Raw genomic sequence first — 25,740 nt, forward strand, 5'->3', positions numbered from 1 at the left:
GCCTTGTTTCATTCATTCAGTTACCAGGCATTTAAACAAACACTTAGCAGACCAACCATTATATATGGTTGTACAGTACATACATAGAGAACATTCGAATTAAGCAAACATTACAACCAAACACAGTGAAAAATAAATTAAAGCATCCCCAGGCGCAGCACAAACAACTGCAACCTGATAAACAACTTTCTATCCTATCTTGATTTGAGTCCCCAGTTGTAGAGCAACATTGCTGAATTTCTGGAGAGTTCCTGGAGCTGCAGCATCTCTTGACAGGTTCTGATCAATATCTTCAACATTCTCCACTAGAGTTCTTAGAGACTTTAGTAGTGTTGTTTTTCAATCCAATGCTACTAAAATCTCTAAGAAGATCTCTGATGTTGCGAGAGATGAAACTATGATTGATATACAGGTTTTTGCTCATGTCGTGGAGCACTTTAAATTTAACATAAAAACTTAAGCTAATAAGATGAAAGATCTCATGTAGGATTGGCTGATGAAGTCAACTTTAGATTCGATTTTCAAAGTTGGTTTTGGAGTAGATCTTGATTTTCAGAGTTGTAGGGACTCGGTTTTAGTAGGGCATTTGATGATTCTAACTTCATCATCTTCCGTCGCTTTGTCGATCTTTTTTGGGAGGCGAAGAGGTACCTAAACATCGGCCTTGAAGCACAACTTCAAAGGAACCTCAAAGTCATTGATGACTTTGTTTTTCAAATGATTCACCATAAGCGAGAGCTCATGAATAGTGGATTCGAAGTAAGTGAAGAGAATAGTAATCAAAAAGTATTTTAGTGATTGTTATACATATAGCACAAGTATTTTAATTATATTAGAAAACTACAATTAAACAGAATATTTATAAATTATTAATAATAGAAAATTATGTTCTAGGCATATACAATTAAATATCTAAAAAAATATTATGTGATCATATCAATAAAGCTCTAACATATGATGCCTATTGTGCCCAAAAAGAATTTTTTATTTTTATTTTTATTTTTGAAAAGGTGCCCAAAAAGAATGAATCTATATATCAAGTTATTCTATGTGCGGATATTGAAATACAGTAATTATAGGTTAAATGTATGAATAATAACACATCGATTAATTAAATTTATGTTGCAGAGAAGCAAGGAAGATATACTATATATCAAGGTTTCTAATGGCAAGTATTGAGGACCCAGAGAACATGATTGATAAATATCTAAGAGACATAATACTGAACTTCTTGATTGCCGGAAAAGATACATCTGCAAACACACTGACTTGGTTCTTCTACATGCTATGCAAACATCCTTTTGTGCAGGAGAAAATAGCAATGGAGATCAAAGAAGTGACTGCAATGCTGGAGAATCAAAACATCGAAGGATTCGCAGAATGCCTGACCAATGAAGTTCTTGACAAAATGCATTATCACCATGCATCATCGCTCACCGAGACTCTCCGATTATATCCAGCAGTGCCATTGGTAATGTGTTTATTTTTTTTTTCTATTAATTTAACCCATTTAGATTTTCTTTAGATTATTCTTACAAAAAGATAGTTGATATTTCATTGCTTTTCCTGCTCAATGGTGTGGAAATCTTTCTGCTGAGCAATTGTTTTCTTACAAGAAATACCAAATTCTAAGGTTATGACAAAAACATAAGAACGACCTATTTTATAAATTATACATCTTGGGTTAAAAAAAAATACAAAAGCTTATATGATGTATGACACAATGCTGCCTTAATATCCGATTCTGCGTCGGTTTATCTTGTTCCAGTTAGTTATATATCTTGTACTTTCTATCTCAGTGTATTTTATTTTATATTTAACGAAATTATGATTTATCTACTTTTATTACACATGCGATAGGATGGAAAGAGTGCCGAAGAAGACGATGTTCTACCGAATGGGATGAAAGTGAGGAAGGGAGATGGAATAAGTTACGTGGCTTATGCAATGGGAAGGTTAACTGAAATTTGGGGAGAAAATGCAGAGGAATTCATGCCTGAAAGATGGTTGGATAATGGCAAGTTTTTGCCACAAAGTTCATTCAAATTTGTCGCCTTTCATGTAAGCATCGACAATTAATTATCGAATTTTTTTATCTGAAATACATTCTTTAATTTTTCAAAGTGGAAAATTTTCTGATTTTTGATTTGTTTAATCTTTGATTTTGATTAGGCTGGCCCCAGAATATGTTTGGGCAAAGAATTTGCATACAGGCAGATGAAGATTTTGGCTGCTGTTCTTATCTTTTTCTTTAGGTTCAAACTTGGAGATGAGTCCTACATTGCAAGATATAGGACCAATGTTTACTCTTCATATGGACAAAGGCCTCCATCTCTTGGCATTTCACAGATCATGCCCTTAAAATTATTAGCTTGTAATAAACTTAAAATATTAAATATATTTCGACAATATTAATGAAAAAGATAAAATAAAAGAAGTGTGCATTGTTGTATTAATTATGATTGTTTTCTTGAAATTGTGCATTTTAAGCGTGTATATCTTTAAACTAAGATATGGAGTAAAAAAAAATTAAATTGGGAAAAATAATTAACTCCTTTAGATTTTTTTTTTAATTTTTATTTTTAATCTTCAAAACGGATATTATAGCTAATAGTTTATGAAGCTAAACAACCATTAAGGTATTTTTTTTTTAAAATCAAAATATGATACTAACTAATTAGCTAATGTTATATATATATATATATATATGTATGTATGTACGTATTTTCAAGACATGAATTCGCCATTTAACATGTAAGAGAATGTAACTTAACATGGAATAAAAAAAATACTATTAGACAGAAAGTTATTGAAATAGTAGGAAAAGTGTCCTTAGTGCTACGAGGATCATTTTTTGAAAATAGTAAATGCATCAATTATCAAGTGGTTTATTGATAGTCGGGTTCTCATTAGAACTCTTTATAAGTGGTGAGAGTTCGAATAATGAGTGAGAGCACATTTCTGAGAGTGTGAGTAATGGTTGTGTGCGGGTTGTGAGTAATGGTTGCTCCCCTGAGGCTCGTGCATGTCTCTGTCTTTTTTAGTGGCCTAACTGCTTATCTTAGCAAAAATAAAAAATAAAAAATAAATGGCAATGCATCATTGCTGCAATAAACAAGTGGTTTAACAAAAGCGAATTTGTAACACTAACTCTTGTGTTCCATGCGGAAAATCGAGAGTTCGACTCCCTTTAAAAACATGTTTGAGGAATTAGTGTGTGTGAGAGTTTTTTTTTTTTTTAACTAAAGAAACAAGAGTTGTTGAAAGGACAAAAAGGTACCTAGATATACTAGTTACAATGCCTTTGTAATGAACAACAAACTGTACTGATGAACAATATTAAGCTTTAGTCTACAATGTATGAATAGTACTACAGGAGCAAAGTTTCAAACTCTCATGCAATTTGTGATCAGTTACCACTGTATTATCAATTATTTCTCTATATTGTGTGTGTATATATAAGATAAATTATAAAATTCCCACTTTTCTGGTAGTCATGAAGAATCCAAGCCAACAACAAAATTCAATAATGATGATTTCATTTTCTGTCTATATATTTTATTAACCTGTCATAACATATTCTTGTAGGGATATTTTCTTTTCTTACCCTCTTACTCCTAAGCTTCATTTTCTTAATGTTCTTTTTTTTTAATTCTTTTTTAAGCCTACTCCCCACCCATACTAGTGGGGGTTGTGTTGATCTTTCACGGTGTTATATCATTTATAGCATTAATTTTCAAGTTGAGACAACGAAATTTAACAACCAATAAAGTAAGGACATCAATTATTTTGTATTATTTTATATTATTTTTATTTAAAAAAATTAATTAGTGAATTTATTAAAATCAGTGATGAGTACAATTTACATTTAATATATACGACCTTCTTTAACTCATAATGAATTAAATTTGAATTATTTTGAACCAATTTTACTCCTAATCTTATTGTTATTGCATTGTAGGAAAGAAAGAAAATGATTTGAAGGAAGAACATATAAAAGGCACAAAATTGGAGGAAGAAGAGCAAAGTTTCAATAAAGAGGGAACAAGCAAAACAGAAAATCTAGCGCCTAGGCGCTATCATGCAGTGCTTAGGCGCTACAACATTAAGAGGTGCAAAACAGAAACTATAGCGCCTAGGCGCTACCCCGATTTTTATGTTATAAAAAGGGCTAGGGTTGAGACGTAAAAGGAGGAGAATTTCAGAGATCAAGAGACCGGGAGCGAAGATTCGGCGCGGATTCATTGCCAGGCTTTAGTTTTTAGTTTTTCTTTGTTTATTTTATTATGAACCTTATTCATATGTCAAACTTTGCAATTATTATGTTCTAAATGCTTTTTCTAGGGCTACGATGTAGCCAGAATATGAAACCCTAGATTCATCTTTGTTTAATTTAATTGATGCTTGTTTCAAGACTATGTTGGATATTTTAATCTATGCTTAATGCTTGTGATTGCTTGATCACCAATTGCATGATTATTAATTTGATTTGAGACAGAGGTGATAATTGAATTAGGTCTTGGTTGAAATATCATACAATCATCATAAGATAGAGATATTTATGAGGTTGTATGCATCATTATAAATTTTCTAGAGCTTAATGAGTTCCATAGGTTCACAGTTATCTCAGAGATGATGTTAACTTATCTAATGGAATATGCTATTGATGCTTGAGAAAGATCAATATGTAATTTAGGGAAATTTGATGACAATATAAGAAACAAACATTGATTGATTGAATTAGATGATCTAGGTGGAATTAGTCTAGGTGAACTCGAAAACCCTAGAATCTCTTGACATTGATTTCTCCTTATCTCTCTCTCTCTCTCTCTCTCTCTCTCTATAGTCCTTGAACTAGATTTTCCAAATTAAACCTCTTCAATCTCATTAATCAAGTAGAATTAGGGTTAGTAATTTTGGTAATTAATAAGCTCAATCCTCATGGGAACGATTCTCTCTTATCATTATATTACTTGTTTGCGATAGTGTATACTTGCGTTATATAAATCACAACCAACAATCAGAAAGTACAAAATAGATGGATACAATAGGCCTAATGAAAAACGAAACCAACACAAGACAAGAAAAGAAGAAAAGCAACAAGAACGAGCAAACAAAAAATCCGCAAAGTTTAAAATATTCCAGAACTAAGAGGGAATAAAAAAATTAAAAAAGATGGGGAATTACAAAGTAAACATAAAACGGGACAACAATTATTAACTTATTCTCAAGCTAGATGTTCCAACAAAATTAGTTGCTTGCTTTGTTTCTTTTTCGTCATGTTGTTAGGTTTAGGTGGTGCTTCACTTCTGGTGAGTGATCCCTAAACCTGGTTGGTTTGTTCCTTTGTTATTCACTCGTCTGTTAGTTTGTTGTTTTCATACTTTTATTTCAATAAATTCATGGTTTATCCACTTTATTCAAAAACAATACGAGAAATCAAACATTTTGACACTTTTTTTATAAGTGAATAAATCATAATTTTGTTTACATATATTTTTACTTTATAATAAGTATTTTATTTTATTTTCTATTTTTATATAAAAATAAATTATGTATTAAAAAACATATCGAAACGACCTCCATAAATGAATTTTTTTGAAAATTTTAAAACCGTCGTTCTCATACTTCTGTAAGTTACAATCGCATTTAGTGAGGACCACAAAATAAAACTTACCAATGCCACTTTTCTTTACGTGTCCTTCTTCATGTTGTGATTTAATTGTAAATAAATTAATATTAATTGAGATACTCCACTTATTAAGTTGTCAATTTTAGTACCAACATCCACATGTGTATGGGTCTACTCGCAATTACTCCGTTAAAACTCATGCACGTCTCTTTCTTTCGGCTTAATGGCATATCTTGGCACAAAAATATGCCAACCTTGGTTTTTTACTTATATATACCCTTAGTTTTTCGTGTAATTATTATTGTTGTTATTACTATTATTATAATTATTATCAAAATAATATAAAAAAGCCAAGGGAGTAGACTCTCATCTTTTGATTTCATACACAAATAAAATACCAATTCTACATGAGTCTTATATTACAATTTTTTTATTATTCTCAAAATAAAACAAAATATCATTACATATATAGCACTAATTTATCAATTTTTTCAAGTCATAGCCCCAATAATTTGAGGGTGAGGAAGGATGATAGTTTCCCCATGTTTGCGTACACCTCTTCGGGTCAGTGCCAGGTGCTTATCAACCTACCTCAATAAAATAAAATTAAATATATTTTTCTCACAAAGGTAAAAAAGTAATTTTTGCTGATATAAATATGCATACCTTCCCTCCATTCCAATCTCACAAGCACTGATGGAGTTGTCCTCCAATCTCATGGCCTCTCTTGTTAGCATAATAATCTCTTTACTTGTGTTCTTAGCTCTCTATTTTATTAGAATTATCTCAAGGGAGAAGAAACAATGGGGAAGTGTCAAGAAGAAGTACCCACCCATTGCTGCCACTCTTCTCCATCAGCTCTTCTACATAAGGAGGCTTCACCATTACCAAACCAAGCTCTCTCTCATCTACAAAACTTTTCGGATTCTTGATCCCATCCGCAATCAGATCTACACAACCGATGCAACTAATATCGAGTATATTCTCCATAACAATTTCAAGAATTACGGCAAGGTATCATATGTTAAAATCCAAATCATATATACATATATACATTCATTCATATATATATATATATATATATATAAGAGATTAAAACTTGTGTTTGTAGGGGGATTACAATTATGAGAATTTAAAAGAATTGTTTGGAGATGGAATTTTTGCTGTTGATGGCGAAAAATGGCGGCATCAGAGAAAGCTTGCTAGCTATGAGTTTACGAAGAAGAATTTGCGGGAATGTAGTAACATAATTTTTCAAAAAAATGCATCAAAACTTGTTGCTATTGTTTGTCAAGGAGCTAATTCCATTGAGTCAATGGACATTCAGGTGAATTATTTGATAGTACTTAACATTTCATTGAGATATCAAAGTGAAAACTGTTTCAATATATTATTGTTTTGAAAGATTACATTTCTTCAGATCAACAAAATAATATATGTATTTATGCATTTACAGGAATTGTTCATGAGAGCAACAATGGACTCGATTTTTGAAATCGGGTTTGGATTAGAGTTAAACAGTCTTGAAGGGCAAAGCGAAGGGAGTCAGTTCACGAAAGCATTCGATAATTCAAGCGAATTCATCATGCTTCGGTACTTCAATCCTTTTTGGAAGATCAAGAGGTTTCTCAACATTGGATCTGAGGCAAAACTCAAGGAAAACATCAAAGTTGTCGATGATTTTGTGTACCACTTGATTCACACCAAGATGAGGCAAATGTCAGATTACCAACAAAAAGATTTTCTGGTCAGTTTAAAATCCGGTCACTTTAATTTGGTCTCTGAACTATACTCGAATATGTTGTGAAACAAGTATTATCGGTTTTAATTATTTACTGATGCAGATGAAAAAAGAAGACATATTGTCAAGATTTTTAGAGGAAAGAAACAAGGATCCTGAAAACATGACAGACAAATACCTAAGAGACATCATACTGAATTTTCTCATTGCTGGCAAGGATACAACAGCAGGAACACTATCTTGGTTCATCTACATGCTCTGCAAACATCCATTAGTACAAGAGAGAGTCTATCAAGATATTATAGATGCAACTGAAGCAGGGGAAAAGGCGAACTTTACTGAATTTTCACAGAGCATAACTGATGAAGTTCTTAACAAGATGCACTACCTTCATGCAGCCTTATCAGAGACTTTGAGACTTTACCCTGCTGTTCCTTTGGTTAGTAATAATAATAATAATAATAATAATAATAATATATATATATATATATAACAATGATCGATTTCGAATACCTATGGAAACTATTGTGTTTCAGGACTCCAAAGTATGTTTTTCTGATGATATTCTGCCTGATGGGTTTAGTGTAAACAAGGGTGACATTGTTTTTTACCAGCCTTATGCAATGGGAAGAATGAAGTATTTATGGGGGGATGATGCAGAGGTTTTTAGACCAGAAAGATGGTTGGATTGTCATGGCGTTTTCCAGCATGAAAGTCCATTCAAATTTACTGCATTTCAAGTAAGAAGAATATGTAAAAATCAAGTTAAAAATTCTATATGTAAATTGGAGTTATTAATTTTTTTTTTTTCTTACTTTGTGTCTTTGTTATGTAGGGTGGACCAAGGATTTGCTTGGGAAAAGACTTTGCTTACAGGCAAATGAAGATCTTTGCTGCTGTTCTTCTCAACTTCTTTAGATTCAAGCTCAGTGAAAAGAATAAGGTTGTCAATTATAGAGTGACGATCACTCTTCACATTGATCATGGCCTTCATGTTCATATATTTCACAGATGAAGATGAAAACTAAGGTGAACAACAAAGTATATGTACTCATTCAATTATTAATTGATGGATTTGGAGATGCAAAGAATTTTTTTTTTTTTTTTAAATAAGGTGGATAAACCACTAATTTATTAAAAAAGAGAGATGCAAAGAATTGCAAGTGTAGTGATGATAAAAGCAAAGTGGGAAAAAAAGAAATCATTAAAAAGATGACTTATTTATTAAAAAAAAAATAAGAAAAATAATACACCACATGGATTAAAAAAAAAAAAGGATATAATGGGGAATACCTATGAAAGTATTATTTTACAGCTTCCATCTTAATAAAAAAATATTATTTAATTAAATAAAAATATTAATTTAAATAAATAATAACTTATATTAATTATATAATTTAAATATTTAGTCATAATAATTAAAAGTGAATAATACTATTTAAAATATTTTATAAATGAAATATTTTATTTATTGTTTAATATCTCACTATTTATACATTAATGCTAATTTTTTACATTAAAAGTACAAAATAATATTTTTTAAAAATAAATAAATTACGAATATCATTACTTAGAGGAACAACAACAAGAAAAAGAACAGAAAATAACAAAAATAATTTTACAACACTTCCTCCAAACTTCTTCCTGATCCCATTGAACACTTTGTTTTTGTTCTCATTCCCATTTTGCATATCAAGCGTGAGTTCCGTTGATATTTATAAATAGACTTCCAAGTGTGGGTTCTATTAATGGAACTTGGAAGGAAGCCAAACAATCAACAAGTGAACCATCAACAATAATATTCCAATGCAACCCCCATAGCGAGTCTCAGTTTGTAAGTAAAATTCCGCCGTGTTGGCCATAAAGTCTGCGAATATAATAGTTTTAAAGCCAACAACAATGACAAATCCAAGGCTTCTAAACAATGATCCTCTTTCATTAATGACCAAGTGATCTATTGGTAGCCGGATTCCTATTAGATCCCTTCATAAATGGTGAGAGTTAGAATCGTAGGTGAGGGTACATTTCTAGAAATGTGAGTAGTGGTTATATATGAGTGATCCCAGCACCCAAATGTGCATAGGTCCTGCCCCCATTTACTCTGCTGAGACTTGTGCGTGCCCTTATTTTTCTTGACGGCCTAGCCACTCATCTTGACAAAAAGAAAAAAAAAATAGCAATCCTCTATTCAAGAATTTTTGATTTAGTTATACTAATTCTATACCAAGTGATTGTGTATAACCGAACAATTAATTTTTCGGTGATACACACACTCCTGCAGTTGGTGAACAGTTGGTGAAGTAAGAAGACTCTTTATATTTCCCAGTATTTTAAGTGAGCTTTTTTCTTTGAGTATTTCATGACTTGTTAGAATCCTTGTTGAAAATAACATCTCCCTTATCTTATAATTAAGACATTAACATTATATTGGGCCTGGTGGGAGAAACAGTAGTTTCACCCTTCTAAGATTGTAGGGCATAGGGATTTTTTAAGAAGGTCTATAAACTATTATAACTGGTATATCTCCATACCTATCTATTCCTTTGACAATCTCTTAAATAAAGAGTGCTTGTCTCCTAATAATAATAATAATAATAATAATAATAATAATAATAATAATATTGTTATTATTATTATTACTATTATTACCAAACTAGATTTTGGTCAAGTAATAAAAGTTTGGGTCACTAAATTAAATATTTTTGGATCTAAATTTTTGTATACATAAAAAATAACGGTCCAAATAGACTGATCTATTTTATATGAAGTGTGATTTTAAATTTGAAGTTTTACATTTGCAAAAAGCACCCATTTAGAAAAGGTCTATTTTATAAGGCGTGGGTCAAAAGACTCAAAACTGTATATATATATATATATATGTATATTTATTTATTTATATAGTTTTAATATTTAGTGAATATCTCATTTACCATTCAACAGGTAATTTAATAAAAGAAATAATTTGAACAAGTATCAATATCTGCTAAGTTCAACCAATCTAGAAACTCTTTTCATAATTTGCTGTTTAAGAAGACTTTGTCTACATTAGTAGTAAATGTACACTAGAACTTGATGGCGTGTTGGTATAATAATGTTATTTTGTTTTTCTTTTGTTTTTTGAAAAAATGGATAAACCACATATATTAATAGTCAACAAAACATCTACTATCTGTGGACAAACAAATAAACCCAACGAAACAACAAAACAACAACACCACACACACTGAGGAACAAAGGGCCTCCTCACAAACCAAAAAAAGACAAAAGATCTAGTCTAAGCACCCATCATGAGCCTCCTCAGTCGTGAGAACGACACTAGCCGTCTCTGCACGAGATCTAATGAACTCCAAACTACGCCGAATAGTAGAGCAAGCATCATCCAAGATCTCCGCATGAGATCTATGCGTGTTGGTATAATAATGTCATTTTGTCATATAACAATTTATTTTCTTAGAAAACTTTAAGCATGTACTCAAACCCGGTTTTCATTTACAGTAAGGTATTGCCGATCACTTCCCATTTGTATCTTTGTTATTTTTTTTAATATATATATATATATATATATATATGTGATTTATCCACTTTTTACCTACCGAAACAGGAATTTGATTATCTTATTTTCTGCTTAGGGCTAATATATTTATGAAATAGTTAGTGATTTATTTGGGGATGGAATTTTTGCTGTGGACGGTGAAAAATGGCGGCATCAAAGAAAACTTGCTAACTTTGAGTTTTCAACAAAAGTTCTCACGGGATTCAACAGTGTCATGTTTCTCTAATGCCGCAAAATTTTGCAAGACAATCTCCGATGCAGCGAGTGTTGGAAAACTAATAGATATGCAAGATGTTCAAAGTCGGGTTTGGTGTTGAGCTTGACACTCTCTCAGGATGCAATGAATAGGGGAATCTGTTTAGCAGAGCCTTTGATGATTCAAATCTCATAGTTTTTCATAAATATTCTGATTTGGAAGGCTAAGAGGTATTTGAACATTGGGATGAAGGCCAGACTAAAGAAGAACCTTAAAGTGATTGATGACTTTGTGTTTCAGTTGATTCATGAGAAGAGAGAGCTCATGAAAAGTGGATTAGAGGTAAAGTAGAGTATTTGCTTTTTTTCTTTTAATTTTAATTATTAACTTAAACTTTTGGGTTGAAATCGAGAGCATTGTCATGGAAGTTCAATCATTTATGTAGAGAGACAAAGAGGATATATTGTCAAGATTTATATTGGAGAGCGAAAGGGATCCTGAGACGATGACCGATAAATACTTGAGAGACATAATATTGAATTTCTTGATAGCCGGAAAGGATACATCGGCGAATACACTGACTTGGTTCTTCTACATGCTCTGTAAGCATCACTTTGGTTCAAGAGAAGATTGCGGAGAGAAGATTGTGGTGGAGATCAAAGAAGCAATGGGGGAGGAAGGTTTGAATGGAGACATAAAGAGTTTCACAAGTAGCCTCACTGATCAAGTGCTTGACAAGTGCAATATTTACATGCAGCTCTAACTGAGACTCTTTGGCTTTACCCGGCTATCCTTGTGGTATATTGAAAAGTATTACAAGAAAAACTATCACTATTTGATTTGATCTGATTTTACTTGATTTGAGTTTATTAATAGGATGCGAAGTGTGCCTTACTTGATTTATGCCATGGCAAGGATGGTTGATCTTTGGGGTGATGATGCAGGGGAGTTTCGACAGGAAAGGTGGCTAAAGAATGGAAAATTTCAACCAGAAAGTCCATTCAAATCTGTGACGTTCAATGTAAGTGCTCGTGTTGCACCCATCTCTCTGTAAAATACGAAAAACAGATTTAAGTTATTACCAATGTTTTGTTTTATTTTGATGATTAGGCTGGTCCAAGAATATGCCTAGGAAAGGAGTTTGCATATAGGCAGATGAAGATCTTGGCTGCAGTTGTTCTCAATTTCTTCAAATTTAAGCTTGGTGATGAGTCTTATGTTGCTAGATATAGAACCATGTTCACCCTTCACATGGATAAAGGTCTTCATCTTTTGGCCTTTCATAGATGATGATTGAACTAGTAAGTGTCTTCCTTTTTTTCCCCCTTAATCACCAAGTCTTATACTATAACTTGGTTGTATGATCCATTCTGAATCTATGATCCATATTTAGATGTTTTTTGATGAAAATACATGGATAGAGGTTGTACATGATATGTTGTTTAATTAAATTGTGGTTTATCCACTTTTCCAAAAACAAAAAAAAGTTGTACATGATGTGTTGGGAAATCGTATTCCCAATGGTGATCGAAAGAGAAAAAAAAAGGAAGGCAAGATTTACGTGGTTCGGCAAGATTGCCTACGTCCACGGCCGCACTAGGGTTTTATTTCAATATCAGAAGCACCTTACATCTAACAAGGGATTGTCTATATATAGAAAAATCTGAGGCATATCTAGATTAGTACTCTGAGGCATATCTGGAAGATGGTAAATCATATCTGGATCCTAACCCTATCTGGATTCTAAACTTATCTAGATCCTAAACATGTTTGGATACAAATCTTATTTGGGTACAATTTACAAGATGATCAAACTATAATCCTAGCCAAATACAAATTACCCTTGTATCCTATTGGGGAGCATTGTCCCCACACCTTCAACCTAAACCGATGCTCTCCCTCATCCCCTGTCAACTCAGTGCTGAGTTGGATCTGCGCCTTAGGGGTGCCACACAATCAGGGTTCTACATACCCAATAATCTCCTACTTGGAGACTAATTTTCTAATATAAGCAGCTGTCTTATAACTCTCATCTTTGTAGTTTAGATGATGCTCCTAGTGCAGCGCCTCCTCTTCATCAAGTAACTTGGAGGCCAATTGATGGTTACACTCTTTGTCAACATATCTGTTGGATTCTCTACACCAAGTATCTTCTTCGATGCTAGTCTATCATCCTTAATCAACCACTAAAAGCTCTTCACCACTAGTCTGGCCTTGTACCTTTTCTTGTTATCATGCTCTTCCTTGACATGGTACACCCATTTGTTCTGTGAGGCTTTCTTTCTTTTTGGCAACTTAGTCAGCACCCAAGTCTGATTCTTCTTTAGGGAGTTCATCTCCTCTTTTCATGACTAACTCCCACTTGATAGAATCTTTCCACTTACATAGCTTCTGCATAGTACTCTGGCTCACCACCATTGTCTATTCTCAAACTCTTTCTAGTGGAATCATCAATGAAGCTGATATAGTAGCGTGAGCCTCCAAAAGATCTTACTGGAACTGGCCCCCATACATCATTGTGCACCAACTGTAGCTTTTCTGCCTTTGATACTCTTACAGACTTTGAGAAACTGACTCTTTTATATTTCCCATAAATACAGTCTTCACAAAGACCTACATCAACTATCTTCAAACCTGGCAACTTTCCTCTTAATGCTAACAGTTTCATGCCTTTTTTGCTCATGTCCCCAAGTCTTCTATGCCATAACTTTGAATCAACTGAAGAATCTGCAACTGATATTGTATATCTGCTTTCTAAAGTCATATTTAATTTTCCCCACCTTTATGTCTCGTGCCACAATCCTTACACCCTTGGTTATTTTCTATGATCCTCCTCCAAACACAGTAGTATACCCGGCACTGTCAATCTGACTCATGGAAATCAAGTTCTTTGTCAGGCCTAGGACATGCCTGACTTCTTGCAACTTCCACTGTATTCCATTGGCAGTCCTTATATGAACTTCACCCTTCCCTGAGTCTAGAATCCATGACTCAATAGGATTGTCAACACAACAAACAAAAGCATCCTCAACATCTTCGCTGGTTAAATTTGTAGAATCATCATTTTTTGATTGATTCTTCTTATTCTTCTTTGGTACCTTGCACTGACTGTTGAAATGATCCTTCTTATCGCAATTCCAGCAGACAATATCTTTGCAATCCTTTTTCTGACACTTCTATTGCCTTTTTCCTCTGCTTTGTGTGCTTAAAGCTGATCCCGACGATTTTCCTGATTCTTTCCTGCAAATATTCTAGCTTAGAATCAAATCTCAGATATCATCCATCTTCTCTGGCTTATTCCTTGATAGTGGTTCATGCAGTTTCTTTAGGTCGAGATAGTCCTCTATCTGCTTCTTCCAGAATCTGAAGTCATTGCCATCTAATTTCTCAATTCGAACCTTGCCTTCTTCCGCCATTGCTCCCACTCTTCTTCTTAAATCTTACTCTAATACCAATTGTTGGGAAATCAAATTTTCAATGGTGATCGAGAGATCGCACTACAAGAAAAACATATTTTTGCGACGAATGTTTTTGCGATGGCTTAAAATGTCATCACAAAATAAGTTTTTGCGACCATTTAAAATCCTTGTCGCAAAAGAATAATTTTTTGCAACCAACACAAACATCCGTCACAAAAACTATAAGTTTTTGCGACCAACACATGCACTCATTGCAAAAACCATCACTATTTGGGACCAAGAAAAATATTTGTCGCAAAAACTATAAGCTTTTGTGACCAATTCATACATCCGTTGCTAAAACTATGGCCTTTTGCGACAACCAAATATAGCCGTCACAAACACTATTAGCTTTTGCTACCAACACAAATAACGTCGCAAAAACAAGTTTTGGGGTTTTTGCTACCAAAACAAATGTTGTCGCAAAAAATATGAGGTTTGTGTGAAAAATTGTGGGCTTTTATAACCAAATTGCATTTTGTTGCAAATACTCTCTCAAATTTTGTAAAAATAGAAATTAATTAGTTTTTGGGAAATTTTTTTTTGCCCCAATATATATTAGTGAAAAATGATTTGATTTTGATTAATAAATACTATAACAATATAAAAATAATATTAATTAATAAATATTTAGTATTGATTTTTTTTTCATAATTTGAATATGTTAATAAACATTATAATTTAAAAACTGTTGCTTTAAAGATAAAATCTCTAATTAGATATCTAATTAGTAAACATTATTTTTAATTTCCTCGTCACAAGGCTTTCTAAGTTTTCTATAATGATAGATTAGATAGAGAGCTCTTCATCCTCTCCATCTTTGTCGACTTCTCTGTCATCAGTCTCTTCTTCCCCTTCTCTCCAAACCCTAACCCTAACCCCTAATCCATCTCCTCTTCCAACCCACATCCCTGCCTCGTCGCCATTGGAGGCCTCCATGGCGACCTTCCCAAATCCCTCGCCGCTCTCTCTCTTGGCAGCTGATGAGTGCTTGAGTAGACATATTTTTATATATGTTTTACATGCATTGAGCATCATTTTTACTGTGGTTTATGTCTCATATTGTGTATTTGGTGTTCTTTTATGCATATAGGTTGTGAATGCTTTAAAGAGTAAAAAGGAAGCAAAGATAGGCTATAAAGACACAATGTTGGGAGTTCTTGTTCAATTCAAGGATCAAGACACGAGAGCAGTTCATAAACGTGGAGATGTGTGCCAACTTCTAAGAAGATTCAAGTCAATTCACTATTTGGAAGGGCATAAAGGCAGCCACATCTTCAAGTCAATTTCACTGTAACATTACTGTAGCAAAATTGCTGTTCACGCCGCTGCGTGAAATTCCGCAGCGCCCAGCGTGAAATTCTTGCGACCGCAGCGCTGCGTGGAAAAATCCACAGGGCGCGTGAGGGCACGTGACGGACGCGATCTAAGGCCTATAAATAGCCGTTTTGCCCTATTCTTTCTCATCTTTTGTGCGGCTCTTGAGGGTGAGGCGGCTAGGGGTTTGGAGAGGAGGTCTTTGCGGCTTTGAGGTGCTTCGTCACCAACTTTGATCGATTCCTCCTCCGTCATAGCATCAAGGAAGCCACCGGTGAACCTAGCTCGGAGTGGGTCATTTCAAGACGTCGAAGCTCTCCGTCAAGGCCATCGGTTCATATATAAGGGGTTTATTTCTATGGTTTTTAATGTACTTTCATTCATTGATGGTGTGTTTTTGTATGTTGCTCCATGGAGGGCTAAAACCCTAGAGGGTATTTGGGCTTGTGAACCCTAGGATTCTCATCTTTTGTGGATTTGCTTAGTGTTTCTATTTAATCCGAGTTTGATTAAGTTTTTAATCTTGTATTCTCCTTGCTTGCTTGTTTAATTAATCCTTGTGGTTGATTGGATTTGCATGATTTGTTGCCTTGGTGGGAGAGAGATCTCCATTAGGGTTAGAACCTCAAGATTGAAGAGGGTTGAGAGGGTAAATCATGAGATAGTGAAGTATCTCCTTTCCCCTCCGATTGGTGTATTTTATCTCCATTCCCTAAGCTCTATGCAACCATATTTGGTGGGAGGCGTGAGATTGCTCGATTTCTCCGCCTGGGACCTTGTAGGGGGTTAGGATCCTTCAGCGGGAATTAGGGTCGGATCAATCTTTAGGAATTGGATACACAATTTGGAATCCCTAGAGTGCTTTGCGGTCATATGTGGTGTGAGGTGTTGAGATTGAGTGATTTCTCCACGGGACCTCGTAGGGGGACTAGTATCAGTAATCTAGAGATAGACCCGATTATGTTTGGATTTCCACGACTTAACTTACTCATCATAGAAACATTTTGCTTATCCGGTACCTAATACCTGAATCCTAGGAGGAGCAATGCCCGAATACCCCATTTTTACTGATTGAGATTCTTCTTCCATTTTACCCTTGCATATTCGTCTCCGGTGTTCATCTCTTCGCACATTAGATCACCACACTATCCCATTATCATTAGGCTAGATAGCAGAGAAGAAGTTAGTACTAGTAGTCCTGTTCCCTGTGGATTCGACTACCCGACTCACCGGGTATTTATTACTTCGACACCCGTGCACTTGCGGTACACACACGCATATTCGGACGTGTCAGCAGCCTCATTGACTCCACCTGCCGCTAGACTAGTGGCCACATTGTCGCCGTACTCCTTAGTGACTTGCTTGACCGTGGTGGCGATGAGCTCTGTCTCATACACCTCCTCCATTGTCTCTCCATCGAAGCCTCTCGCTCTGGCGGTGCCATTCACTCCGTTCTCGGTCATGACCACAAGGTCATGAACATCGACGGAGATTTCCGCTATGTCCTAAGGGAAGGCCTCGACGAATTCCGGCGCTGGGCGATCTGGTTCGGCGCCGGCCTCTAATTGTGCAGCCATGAACCAAAATTAGTGGCATTAAGAGAGAGAGATGATGTTAAAAAGTTGAAATTCTAAACCTATGGATTGTGATATTTGGCCGTATTTTCTCTTATATGGTTGAATCTACTCTTTGAAATTTGGGAATTTTTCTGTTTTTAAAGTAATATCAAAATTTTTGTTCTTGATTTTCAGGATCATTCTGGTGATGATTAGAGAAATAAAGGTATGTTCTTTTCTAATTATTGCTATGTTGTTGTTGTTGTTGTTGGTTGAATTTACTCTTTGAAATTTGGGAATTTTTCTGTTTTTAAAGTAATATCAAAATTTTTGTTTTTGATTTTCAGGATCATTCTAGCGATGATAAGAGAAATAAAGGTATGTTCTTTTCTAATTATTGCTATTTTTATTGGATCTATTGTTGTTGTTGTTGTTGTTGTTCTTGGCTTCTTATAAATGATGGATTCTTTGCTGATGTTTACCATTCTGAACATCTAGTTCTCATTGTTATGCTTGCAATTGTGGAATAAAGAGTAGCTAATCACCTGGGTAACATTTTGAATAAAAAGAGTATATATATATGTATGTATAAAGATTAGAACAATAAATATATGTGTTGAAGTTTACTTGAAAGTCATCTTTAAATTTTGTTGTTTTTTTTACATCTAGGCCAAGAAACTTCAGTAATTTACTTCAATGAATAATAGTTTGACATCATGGGTTATACACTGCTGTGAGTTTGTGCTGATGGCCTTTTCTCATATCTTGTGTCTTGTTTGATAAACCCTAAAGATGGAACATTATCTTTTGTGCCCGATTAGTTGTGGTGTTTATGTTTAATGTTTGCTTTAGTCTGGAGTCAGGAATGATGACAAGCTGGCAGTATTGGTTTTACTTGAGAGGAGTCCTTTGATATGATCATGCTGAAGTTGTTGAAGTTGATATTGAGAGCGCAAAATAGATTAAAATTCTTCAGGTTTTACTTAATTTAACATGCAGAATGTTTTGGAAGTAGGAATTGTTGTAGCATGTTAAACCATAGGAACATTTATTTTGGTGTAGCCCAAGTTTGTGGGTATTTTAACTGTGTATCGCAGGTTGTTGTGTAGGTTTTCGATCTCCTCATTCTGAACATAACTGCAAGATTCAATAAAGTTCAAAACCCAGTGGCTAAGATTTTAATGCTATTGGATTAGTAGAATTTTGATTGATTCTCAAATTCTTATTAAGTCAGGAGAAGGCTTGTTCAGTCAAGGTTTATATTAAGATAAAAATTCCTGTATATCCTTTGATCAATACGAAAATTTGCATATATTTTCTTGAATTTTGTAAGTATAATCTTCAATAACAGTTGCATATGAGCCTCCTACTAAGACATTTTCAGCAATCATGATTAAACCAAACAGAAAAATATGATGTTTTTAACACTTCGATTATTTGATAATTTCTGTGCATTTGGCACATACAAAATAGAAGATTGGTTAGTTGTTGCAGAGTATTTCAACAACAATTACTTTGGGATTAAAGTTAGAAAGAGTTTTAGGAGAAGCCAATGTTTGTGACACTTAGTAAGGAATGAATATCAATCTACTAGATGTTCTTGAATAATGAATAATCAATTTAATTTACATGCAAAAAAAATTACAAATTAGCTTTATAGGGCTATGATAATGATATTTCGAAATTCCTTTTTTTAATTCTTTTCTATGGTCTCCTTGTTTACTAGATGTTCTCAATTTTTTGGATTTCAAAATTCCATGCTGCCACATGGAACATGTATGAACAATTGCAACAAGTTCCTTAAATTAAACTTTATTTCACTCAGGTCATGCAATCAATAGAGCTCTCAATTACTTATTTAGAATAAGAAGAGTAAATAAAGAACTATTACACTATGATCTGTGACTAGTTTTGATATTGACCTCTATTAATTAGGAAGTAAAGAAGTCATAATTGACATGGTGCTTTCTTTTATTCAATTTAAAATACAAAACTTAAATGAAGCTCAGATATATACCTTTCCATCTCAATTTCAGTCAAGCTATGGCATTGTAAAACTCTTCTTCTTCTTTATTTTTTCCTTTTTTTTTTGTTTATAAACAGGGCATTGTAAAACTTAGACGCATGGATGATAACAAGCCCCATAATTGAAAACCTAAACCAACCTTGTTTTCGTGCCATGTTTTATATATCAATAAAGACCATCTATTTCGCAGCATGGTAGCAATAAAAATGAAAATAACACCAGAACAAATAGCTTACATGATTAATTACATGCACATCATTTGATTAACTGAATATATACATTTAACAAGCTCGTGAACACAACAACCAAACAGATTCTACTATGAAAACCAGAATTTATTGTTATCAATAAATTCTTAACAATATTGACTTGTTATCAATGCATAGACTTGCCATCATGCAAAAGTTGGCAACATAATTTATTGCAAATAGATTCTGCAAAAATTGGCAACATTAACTTGTTATCAATACATTGACTTGTCGTCATGCTTGTGACAACTGTTCTGATCATCAATTGTTCTTGGTGACTTTGAGTTGACAAAACTCTTTAACAATAATGCTTGTGGCAATTTTTCTCACCACTCTCTTGAGGCTTTAGACAAAAGGCTAAATAATATGTCAACCGAAGTTTGGTATTATGTTCCATTGTGTTATCATGACAGACTTTTTATTTAGTTTAAATTAACTATGAAATATGCTGAAAAGTTTTTATTTGAAAGACCTAAACTCACCCTATCCTTTATATTTCAAGGATCCGGCCGAGGCTGACAAGTTGTTGAGAATCCAGAGGGACTTGGATGAGACCAAAATTATTCTTGTAAGGATTCATCTCTATGATCATTCATTTTATCATTTTATCTTGTTTGATGTTTGATGTCTTTCATCATTCTGCAACACTCGTTTTTCTGGTAACCACAAACTAAAGACTATGCTATCATGGTAATTGTATCAAGAATGGTGAGTTTTTGTTTTGATTTTGATTGTGAAGTAGGTATGCTTATGACATTATGATTTTATACTAGGTCGTGCATGTTTCTTTTACCTCAAACATAATGCAGCATAAGACTATCGATGGTGTGCTGGCACAAGGGGAAAAGCTAGATAGTTTAGTCGAGAAGAACTCAGACTTAAGTGTTGCATCCCAGGTAAGCCCATACATGTTAATTGGTCGGAAACTACATGCAAAATGTGTTTTCTGGCCTAGCAAACAGAATTTCATGAGTCCAGGTCCGACATTGAACTATGCATATGGCAATGCTGATGAAAAAGATGACAATGAGAACAGCTTGGAGGAAGATTCCGAAAAAAATGATGATGACAATGAAAATGAAGATAGTGGTGAAGATGACGATGATGACAATGATTGAAGATTTAAATGTTTTGATTGTTTTCAATTCTTATTGAATTTCATTTTTAAAACTTTTATCGAGATAATGTTTTGTAAAAATCTATAACACTTAATTTTGTACACTTATTTAGTTTCATGTTTTGAACTTTTATTGTGTCGTTGTTTTGTAGAAGTTTATAATATTTAATTATGTTAGACATAAGTCAATGTTAACCTACTATTAGGTTCATATGTTAAATTGAGTCAATGTTGTGGTGAATGAGTTTATTGTGTGTGAGCTTGTTATTATATAATTTAAATTATATTGTAATATATGATTCTAATTAATTAGGTGTATGCTACCCATTTTTCCATATAACATTTGCGATGACTTGGTCACAATAGGGCACCAAATCATAGTAAAAATATTCTTTGCGACCAATTGATATTGGTCGCAAATAACACTTATTTGTGATGATACAAAGCTAGTCGTAAAAAATATTAATTCCCGACGGATAGTAGTTAGTCGCAAATAATAATCCGTTGCGACGGCTTACTCTTTGTTGCAAATAATATCTTTTGCGATGAACAATATTTCATTGCAAATAATACCTTTTGCGACAACTAGTTGTCGTTGCAAAAACAATTCGTCGACTTAATTCGTCGCATTATTAATGTTTTTGTGACAAGATTTTAATATTTTTTGCGACGGCTTTTTGTTGTCGCAATAACTAGTTTTTGCGACAGTTGGTTGCAAAAATTATCTTTTGCGATGGAAGCAGATACAACGACATGCGACGGTCATATGCCGTCGCAAAAAATCTTTTGCGACGACATTTAAGTTTTTGCGACGGTAACTGGTCATAGCAAAAAGTAGTTTTTCTTGTAGCTAGAGAAAACAGAGTAGAAAACAATCACAAGTAAAACAAGACAAGATTTACGTGGTTCGACAAGATTGCCTACGTCCACGGCCACACTAGGGTTTTATTTCAATATCAAAAGCTCCTTACATCTTACAAGGGATTGTTTATATATAGAAAAAAAACTGAGGCATATCTTCATTAGTACTCTTAGGTATATCTGGATTAGAACTCTAAGGCATATTTGGAAGAGAATAAATCATATATGGATCCTAAACCTATCTGGATTCTAAACCTATCCAGATAATAAACCTATCTGGATATAAATCCTATGTGGATACAATTTATAAGATTACCAAACTATAATCCTAACCAGATACAAATTACTCTTGTATCCTACTACGGGGACATTGTCCCTGCACCTCCAGCCTAAACCGATGCTCTCCTGCAACCCCTGCCAACTCAGCACTGAGTTGGATCCACGCCTCAGGGTGTCACACAATCAAGGCTCAACATACCCAACATGATGAAGGCCTTCGTTTAAGCGATAATAAATCAATAATAATTTTTAATTGGGGAGATGTGAATGGTGGTTTATGGAAATGGAAAGGCATGTGCAACATGAAGATGGATGAGCTCCCTTCCAAAGGATAAGCACCAATAATTAAATCATTGTCCACTCCAAGTTGAGAAATAAAGCAGAGCTGAAAACAACCGAAAGCAACCTTGAGAAAAAACTATATATTAGAAGCCAAACATTCATATTATGAATAAAAAACTAAAAATAAAAATAAAAAAGAAAAGCAAACTTGATTACAATGCACCTCCTAACAAGCAATCACAATTCTTAATATGATTAGAATATTCTACTTGGCTGCATTTATTTATGGTAACAACTACCTTTTAATTTTCTTAAAGCCTTATCTAACCTTGACTTCTTTCAGCCACATCATAGACAACAACCATGGCCATGGAACTAGTCACAAGAACTCTAATTCCCTACACACTCTACTCACTGTTCTTCCTCTTTGCACTCATATTTCTCTTTATCACTTCATCCATTGCCTCCATATTCATCGTCTTCATCAAGGAGTCCCTCCGAAACTCCGGCCAAAGCGCCAATCTTCGGCACCATCTTTGACCTTCTCATCAACTTCAACTCTCTCCTAGATTATCATTTGAATAACGCTCGCAAAAACTCAACTTTCCGGTTTCTCCGATCATCCCATAGTGAGATCTTCACTGCTGACCCGGTTATCGTTGAATATATACTCAAAGGAAGCTTCACAAAATATAACAAGGTGAGTTTCATTTGTTTAAATTTTCAACTTTCGATTTAGGTAGGAAATGATTTAGGTAGGAAATGAGATACCAACTCTCCTGTTATGAGAATAGTTCATTTTTATCAACAAAATAATAAAATTATTTTCATGAAGTTTGTTTTAACGAATGATGGTTTATCCAAACTTGATAAATAGTTTGTGATTTTTCTTGTTCTCCCTAATGTTCATAAATTTGTTCTTATGATATTTTACCAAATCTTTTGGTGAAGCAATGGTGATTTATATTCACATACTTGAAAATAACTTGAGATTTTTTTCCTTTTGACTTTTCCCAGGGTAAATATAATCATGAAATCATGTATGATCTTTTTGGCGATGGAATCTTTGCGGTGGACGGCGAGAAATGGCGTCACCAAAGGAAACTTGCAAGCTATGAATTCTCCACTAGAGTTCTTAGAGACTTTAGCAGTGTTGTTTTCCGATCTAACGCTGCTAAATTCTCCAAGAAGATCTCTGATGTCGCGAGAGATGGAACTATGATTGATATACAGGTTTTTGCTTATGTTTTAGAGCTCGTTAAATTTAACATAAAAACTTAAGCTAATAAGATGAAAGATCTTATGCAGGATTGGCTGATGAAATCAACTTTAGATTCGATTTTCAAAGTTGGTTTTGGAGTAGATCTTGATACACTATCAGGATCCAAAGAGCAAGGGACTCGGTTTAGTAAAGCATTTGATGACTCTAACTTCATCATCTTCCATCGCTTTGTCGATCTTTTTTGGGAGGTAAAGAGGTACCTAAACATCGGCCTTGAAGCGCAACTTAAGAGGAACCTCAAAGTCATTGATGACTTTGTTTTTCAATTGATTCACAGTAAGCGAGAGCTCATGAATACTGGATTTGAAGTAAGTGAAAGAGAATAGTAATCTAAAAGTATTTTAGTGATTATTATACATGTAGTATTAATATATAGATTTCTTTATGCACAAGTATTTTTAATTATATTAGAAAAAAACAGAATATTTGTAAATTATTAATAATAGAAAATTATGTTCTAGGCATATAAAATTAAATCTCTTAAAAAATATGTAAATAATCATTTAAAGATATTCTGTGATATCAATAAGGCTCTAACATATGATGCCTATTGTGCCCAAAAAGAATAAATCTATCAAGTTATTCTATTTGCGGATATTGAAATACAGTAATAGCTTAAATGTATGAATATTAACACATCGATTAATTAAACAAATGTTGCAGAGAAGCAAGGAAGACATGCTATCAAGGTTTCTAATGGCAAGTATTGAGGACCCAGAGAACATGACTGATAAATATCTAAGAGACATAATACTGAACTTCTTGATTGCCGGAAAAGATACATCTGCAAACACACTGACTTGGTTCTTCTACATGCTATGCAAACATCCTTTTGTGCAAGAGAAAATAGCAATGGAGATCAAAGAAGTGACTGCAATGCCGGAGAATCAAAACATTGAAGGATTCGCAGAATGCCTGACCGATGAAGTTCTTGACAAAATGCATTATCTTCATGCAGCGCTCACCGAGACTCTCCGGTTATATCCAGCAGTGCCATTGGTAATGTGTTTATTTTTTTTCTATTAATTTAACCCATTTAGATTTTCTTGAGAATATTCTTACAATAAAATAGTTGATATTTCATTGCTCTTGTTGCTCAATGGTGTGGAAATATTTCTGCTGAGTAATTGTTTGCTTACAAGAAATACCAAATTCTAAGGTTATGAAAAAAAAATATAAAAATGGCCTATTTTATAAATTATACATCTTGGGGAAAAAATACAAAAGCTTATATATATATGTATGTATGACACAATGCTGCCTTAATATCCTATTCTGCATCGGTTTATCTTGTTCCAGTTAGTTATATATCTTGTACTTTTTATCTCGGTGGTTTTATTTTATATTTAATTAAATTGTGATTTATCTATTTTTATTACACATAACAGGATGGAAAGAGTGCCGAAGAGGACGATGTTCTACCGAATGGGATGAAAGTGAAGAAGGGAGATGGAATAAGTTACATGGCTTACGCAATGGGAAGGCTAACTGAAATTTGGGGAGAAAATGCGGAGGAATTTATACCTGAAAGATGGTTGGATAATGGCAAGTTTTTGCCACAAAGTTCATTCAAATTTGTCGCCTTTCATGTAAGCATCAACAATTATCAAATTTTCATTTGAAATATATATATATTGTTTGATTTTTCAAAGGGGATCATTTCTAATTCTTGACACGTTTAATCTTTGATTTTGATTAGGCTGGTCCAAGAATATGTTTGGGCAAAGAATTTGCATATAGGCAGATGAAGATTTTGGCTGCTGTTCTTATCTTTTTCTTTAAGTTCAAACTTGGAGATGAGTCCTACATTGCAAGATATAGGACAATGTTTACTCTTCATATGGACAAAGGCCTCCATCTCTTGGCATTTCACAGATCATGCCCTTAAAATTATTAGCATGTAATAATCTTAAAATATTAAATATATTTCAACAATATTAATGGAAAAGATAAATAAAAGAAGTGTGCATTGTTATATTAATTATGATTGTTTTCTTGAAATTGTGCATCTTAAGCTTTGTATATCTTTAAACTAAGCTAAGGAGTAAAAAAATAATAATAAATTCGGGAAAATAATTAACTACTTTAGATTTTTCTTCTTAATTTTTATTTTTAATAATCAAAATGAATATGAAGAATAGTTTATGGAACTAAACTACCATTAAGGTATTTTTTAAATCAAAATATCATAC

The 25,740-nt window shown here is 33.6% G+C and overlaps 3 protein-coding genes across 9 annotated transcripts; all 3 read left to right on the plus strand.

The window, feature by feature from the left end:
- Positions 1 to 56: 56 nt before the first annotated feature.
- LOC120259528 (cytochrome P450 704C1-like) lies at positions 57 to 25,532 on the plus strand. Its single transcript, XM_039267149.1, has 6 exons — positions 57 to 412; positions 488 to 544; positions 23,632 to 23,856; positions 24,212 to 24,547; positions 24,937 to 25,137; positions 25,248 to 25,532. Exons 1-6 carry the CDS (start codon positions 398 to 400, stop codon positions 25,434 to 25,436), a joined length of 1,023 nt encoding a protein of 340 aa, XP_039123083.1. The 5' UTR covers positions 57 to 397; the 3' UTR covers positions 25,437 to 25,532.
- LOC120259507 (cytochrome P450 704C1-like) lies at positions 6,303 to 8,607 on the plus strand. 3 transcript variants are annotated; one of them, XM_039267136.1, is made up of 6 exons: positions 6,303 to 6,646; positions 6,744 to 6,959; positions 7,089 to 7,379; positions 7,477 to 7,812; positions 7,910 to 8,126; positions 8,209 to 8,607. In XM_039267136.1, exons 1-6 carry the CDS (start codon positions 6,329 to 6,331, stop codon positions 8,289 to 8,291), a joined length of 1,461 nt encoding a protein of 486 aa, XP_039123070.1. In that variant the 5' UTR covers positions 6,303 to 6,328; the 3' UTR covers positions 8,292 to 8,607. The 3 variants fall into 3 exon arrangements, with proteins under 3 accessions (XP_039123070.1, XP_039123056.1, XP_039123062.1); XM_039267122.1 differs by having other exon boundaries at positions 7,910 to 8,113; positions 8,209 to 8,455; XM_039267128.1 differs by having other exon boundaries at positions 7,988 to 8,113; positions 8,209 to 8,455.
- On the plus strand, positions 17,202 to 20,939 carry LOC120259536 (VAMP-like protein YKT61). Of its 5 annotated transcripts, none has more exons than XM_039267184.1 (6): positions 17,202 to 17,679; positions 17,801 to 17,831; positions 19,180 to 19,229; positions 20,230 to 20,295; positions 20,501 to 20,623; positions 20,706 to 20,939. In XM_039267184.1, the coding sequence occupies exons 1-6, from the start codon at positions 17,662 to 17,664 to the stop codon at positions 20,715 to 20,717; spliced, it is 300 nt and encodes a 99-aa protein (XP_039123118.1). In that variant the 5' UTR covers positions 17,202 to 17,661; the 3' UTR covers positions 20,718 to 20,939. The 5 variants fall into 5 exon arrangements, with proteins under 5 accessions (XP_039123118.1, XP_039123125.1, XP_039123095.1 ...); XM_039267191.1 differs by having other exon boundaries at positions 20,537 to 20,623; XM_039267161.1 differs by having other exon boundaries at positions 20,501 to 20,939.
- Positions 25,533 to 25,740: the final 208 nt, after the last annotated feature.

The sequence above is a fragment of the Dioscorea cayenensis genome, chromosome 1 (genome assembly GCF_009730915.1).
Source record: "Dioscorea cayenensis subsp. rotundata cultivar TDr96_F1 chromosome 1, TDr96_F1_v2_PseudoChromosome.rev07_lg8_w22 25.fasta, whole genome shotgun sequence".
Classification (NCBI taxonomy): domain Eukaryota; kingdom Viridiplantae; phylum Streptophyta; class Magnoliopsida; order Dioscoreales; family Dioscoreaceae; genus Dioscorea; species Dioscorea cayenensis.

Excerpts from the sequence above, each read along its gene's own strand:
- LOC120259528 (XM_039267149.1), top strand. Across the intron at positions 23,857-24,211 it reads TCATGAATACTGGATTTGAA|AGAAGCAAGGAAGACATGCT; the intron begins GTAAGTGAAAGA and ends CAAATGTTGCAG. Across the intron at positions 25,138-25,247 it reads TCAAATTTGTCGCCTTTCAT|GCTGGTCCAAGAATATGTTT; the intron begins GTAAGCATCAAC and ends GATTTTGATTAG.
- LOC120259507 (XM_039267122.1), top strand. The coding sequence starts at position 6,329 with ATGGAGTTGTCCTCCAATCTCATGGCCTCTCTTGTTAGCATAATAATC. Across the intron at positions 6,960-7,088 it reads TTGAGTCAATGGACATTCAG|GAATTGTTCATGAGAGCAAC; the intron begins GTGAATTATTTG and ends ATGCATTTACAG. Across the intron at positions 7,813-7,909 it reads TTTACCCTGCTGTTCCTTTG|GACTCCAAAGTATGTTTTTC; the intron begins GTTAGTAATAAT and ends ATTGTGTTTCAG.
- LOC120259536 (XM_039267161.1), top strand. Across the intron at positions 17,832-19,179 it reads CGATGATAAGAGAAATAAAG|ATGTTCTCAATTTTTTGGAT; the intron begins GTATGTTCTTTT and ends CTTGTTTACTAG. Across the intron at positions 19,230-20,229 it reads CATGCTGCCACATGGAACAT|GATCCGGCCGAGGCTGACAA; the intron begins GTATGAACAATT and ends TTATATTTCAAG.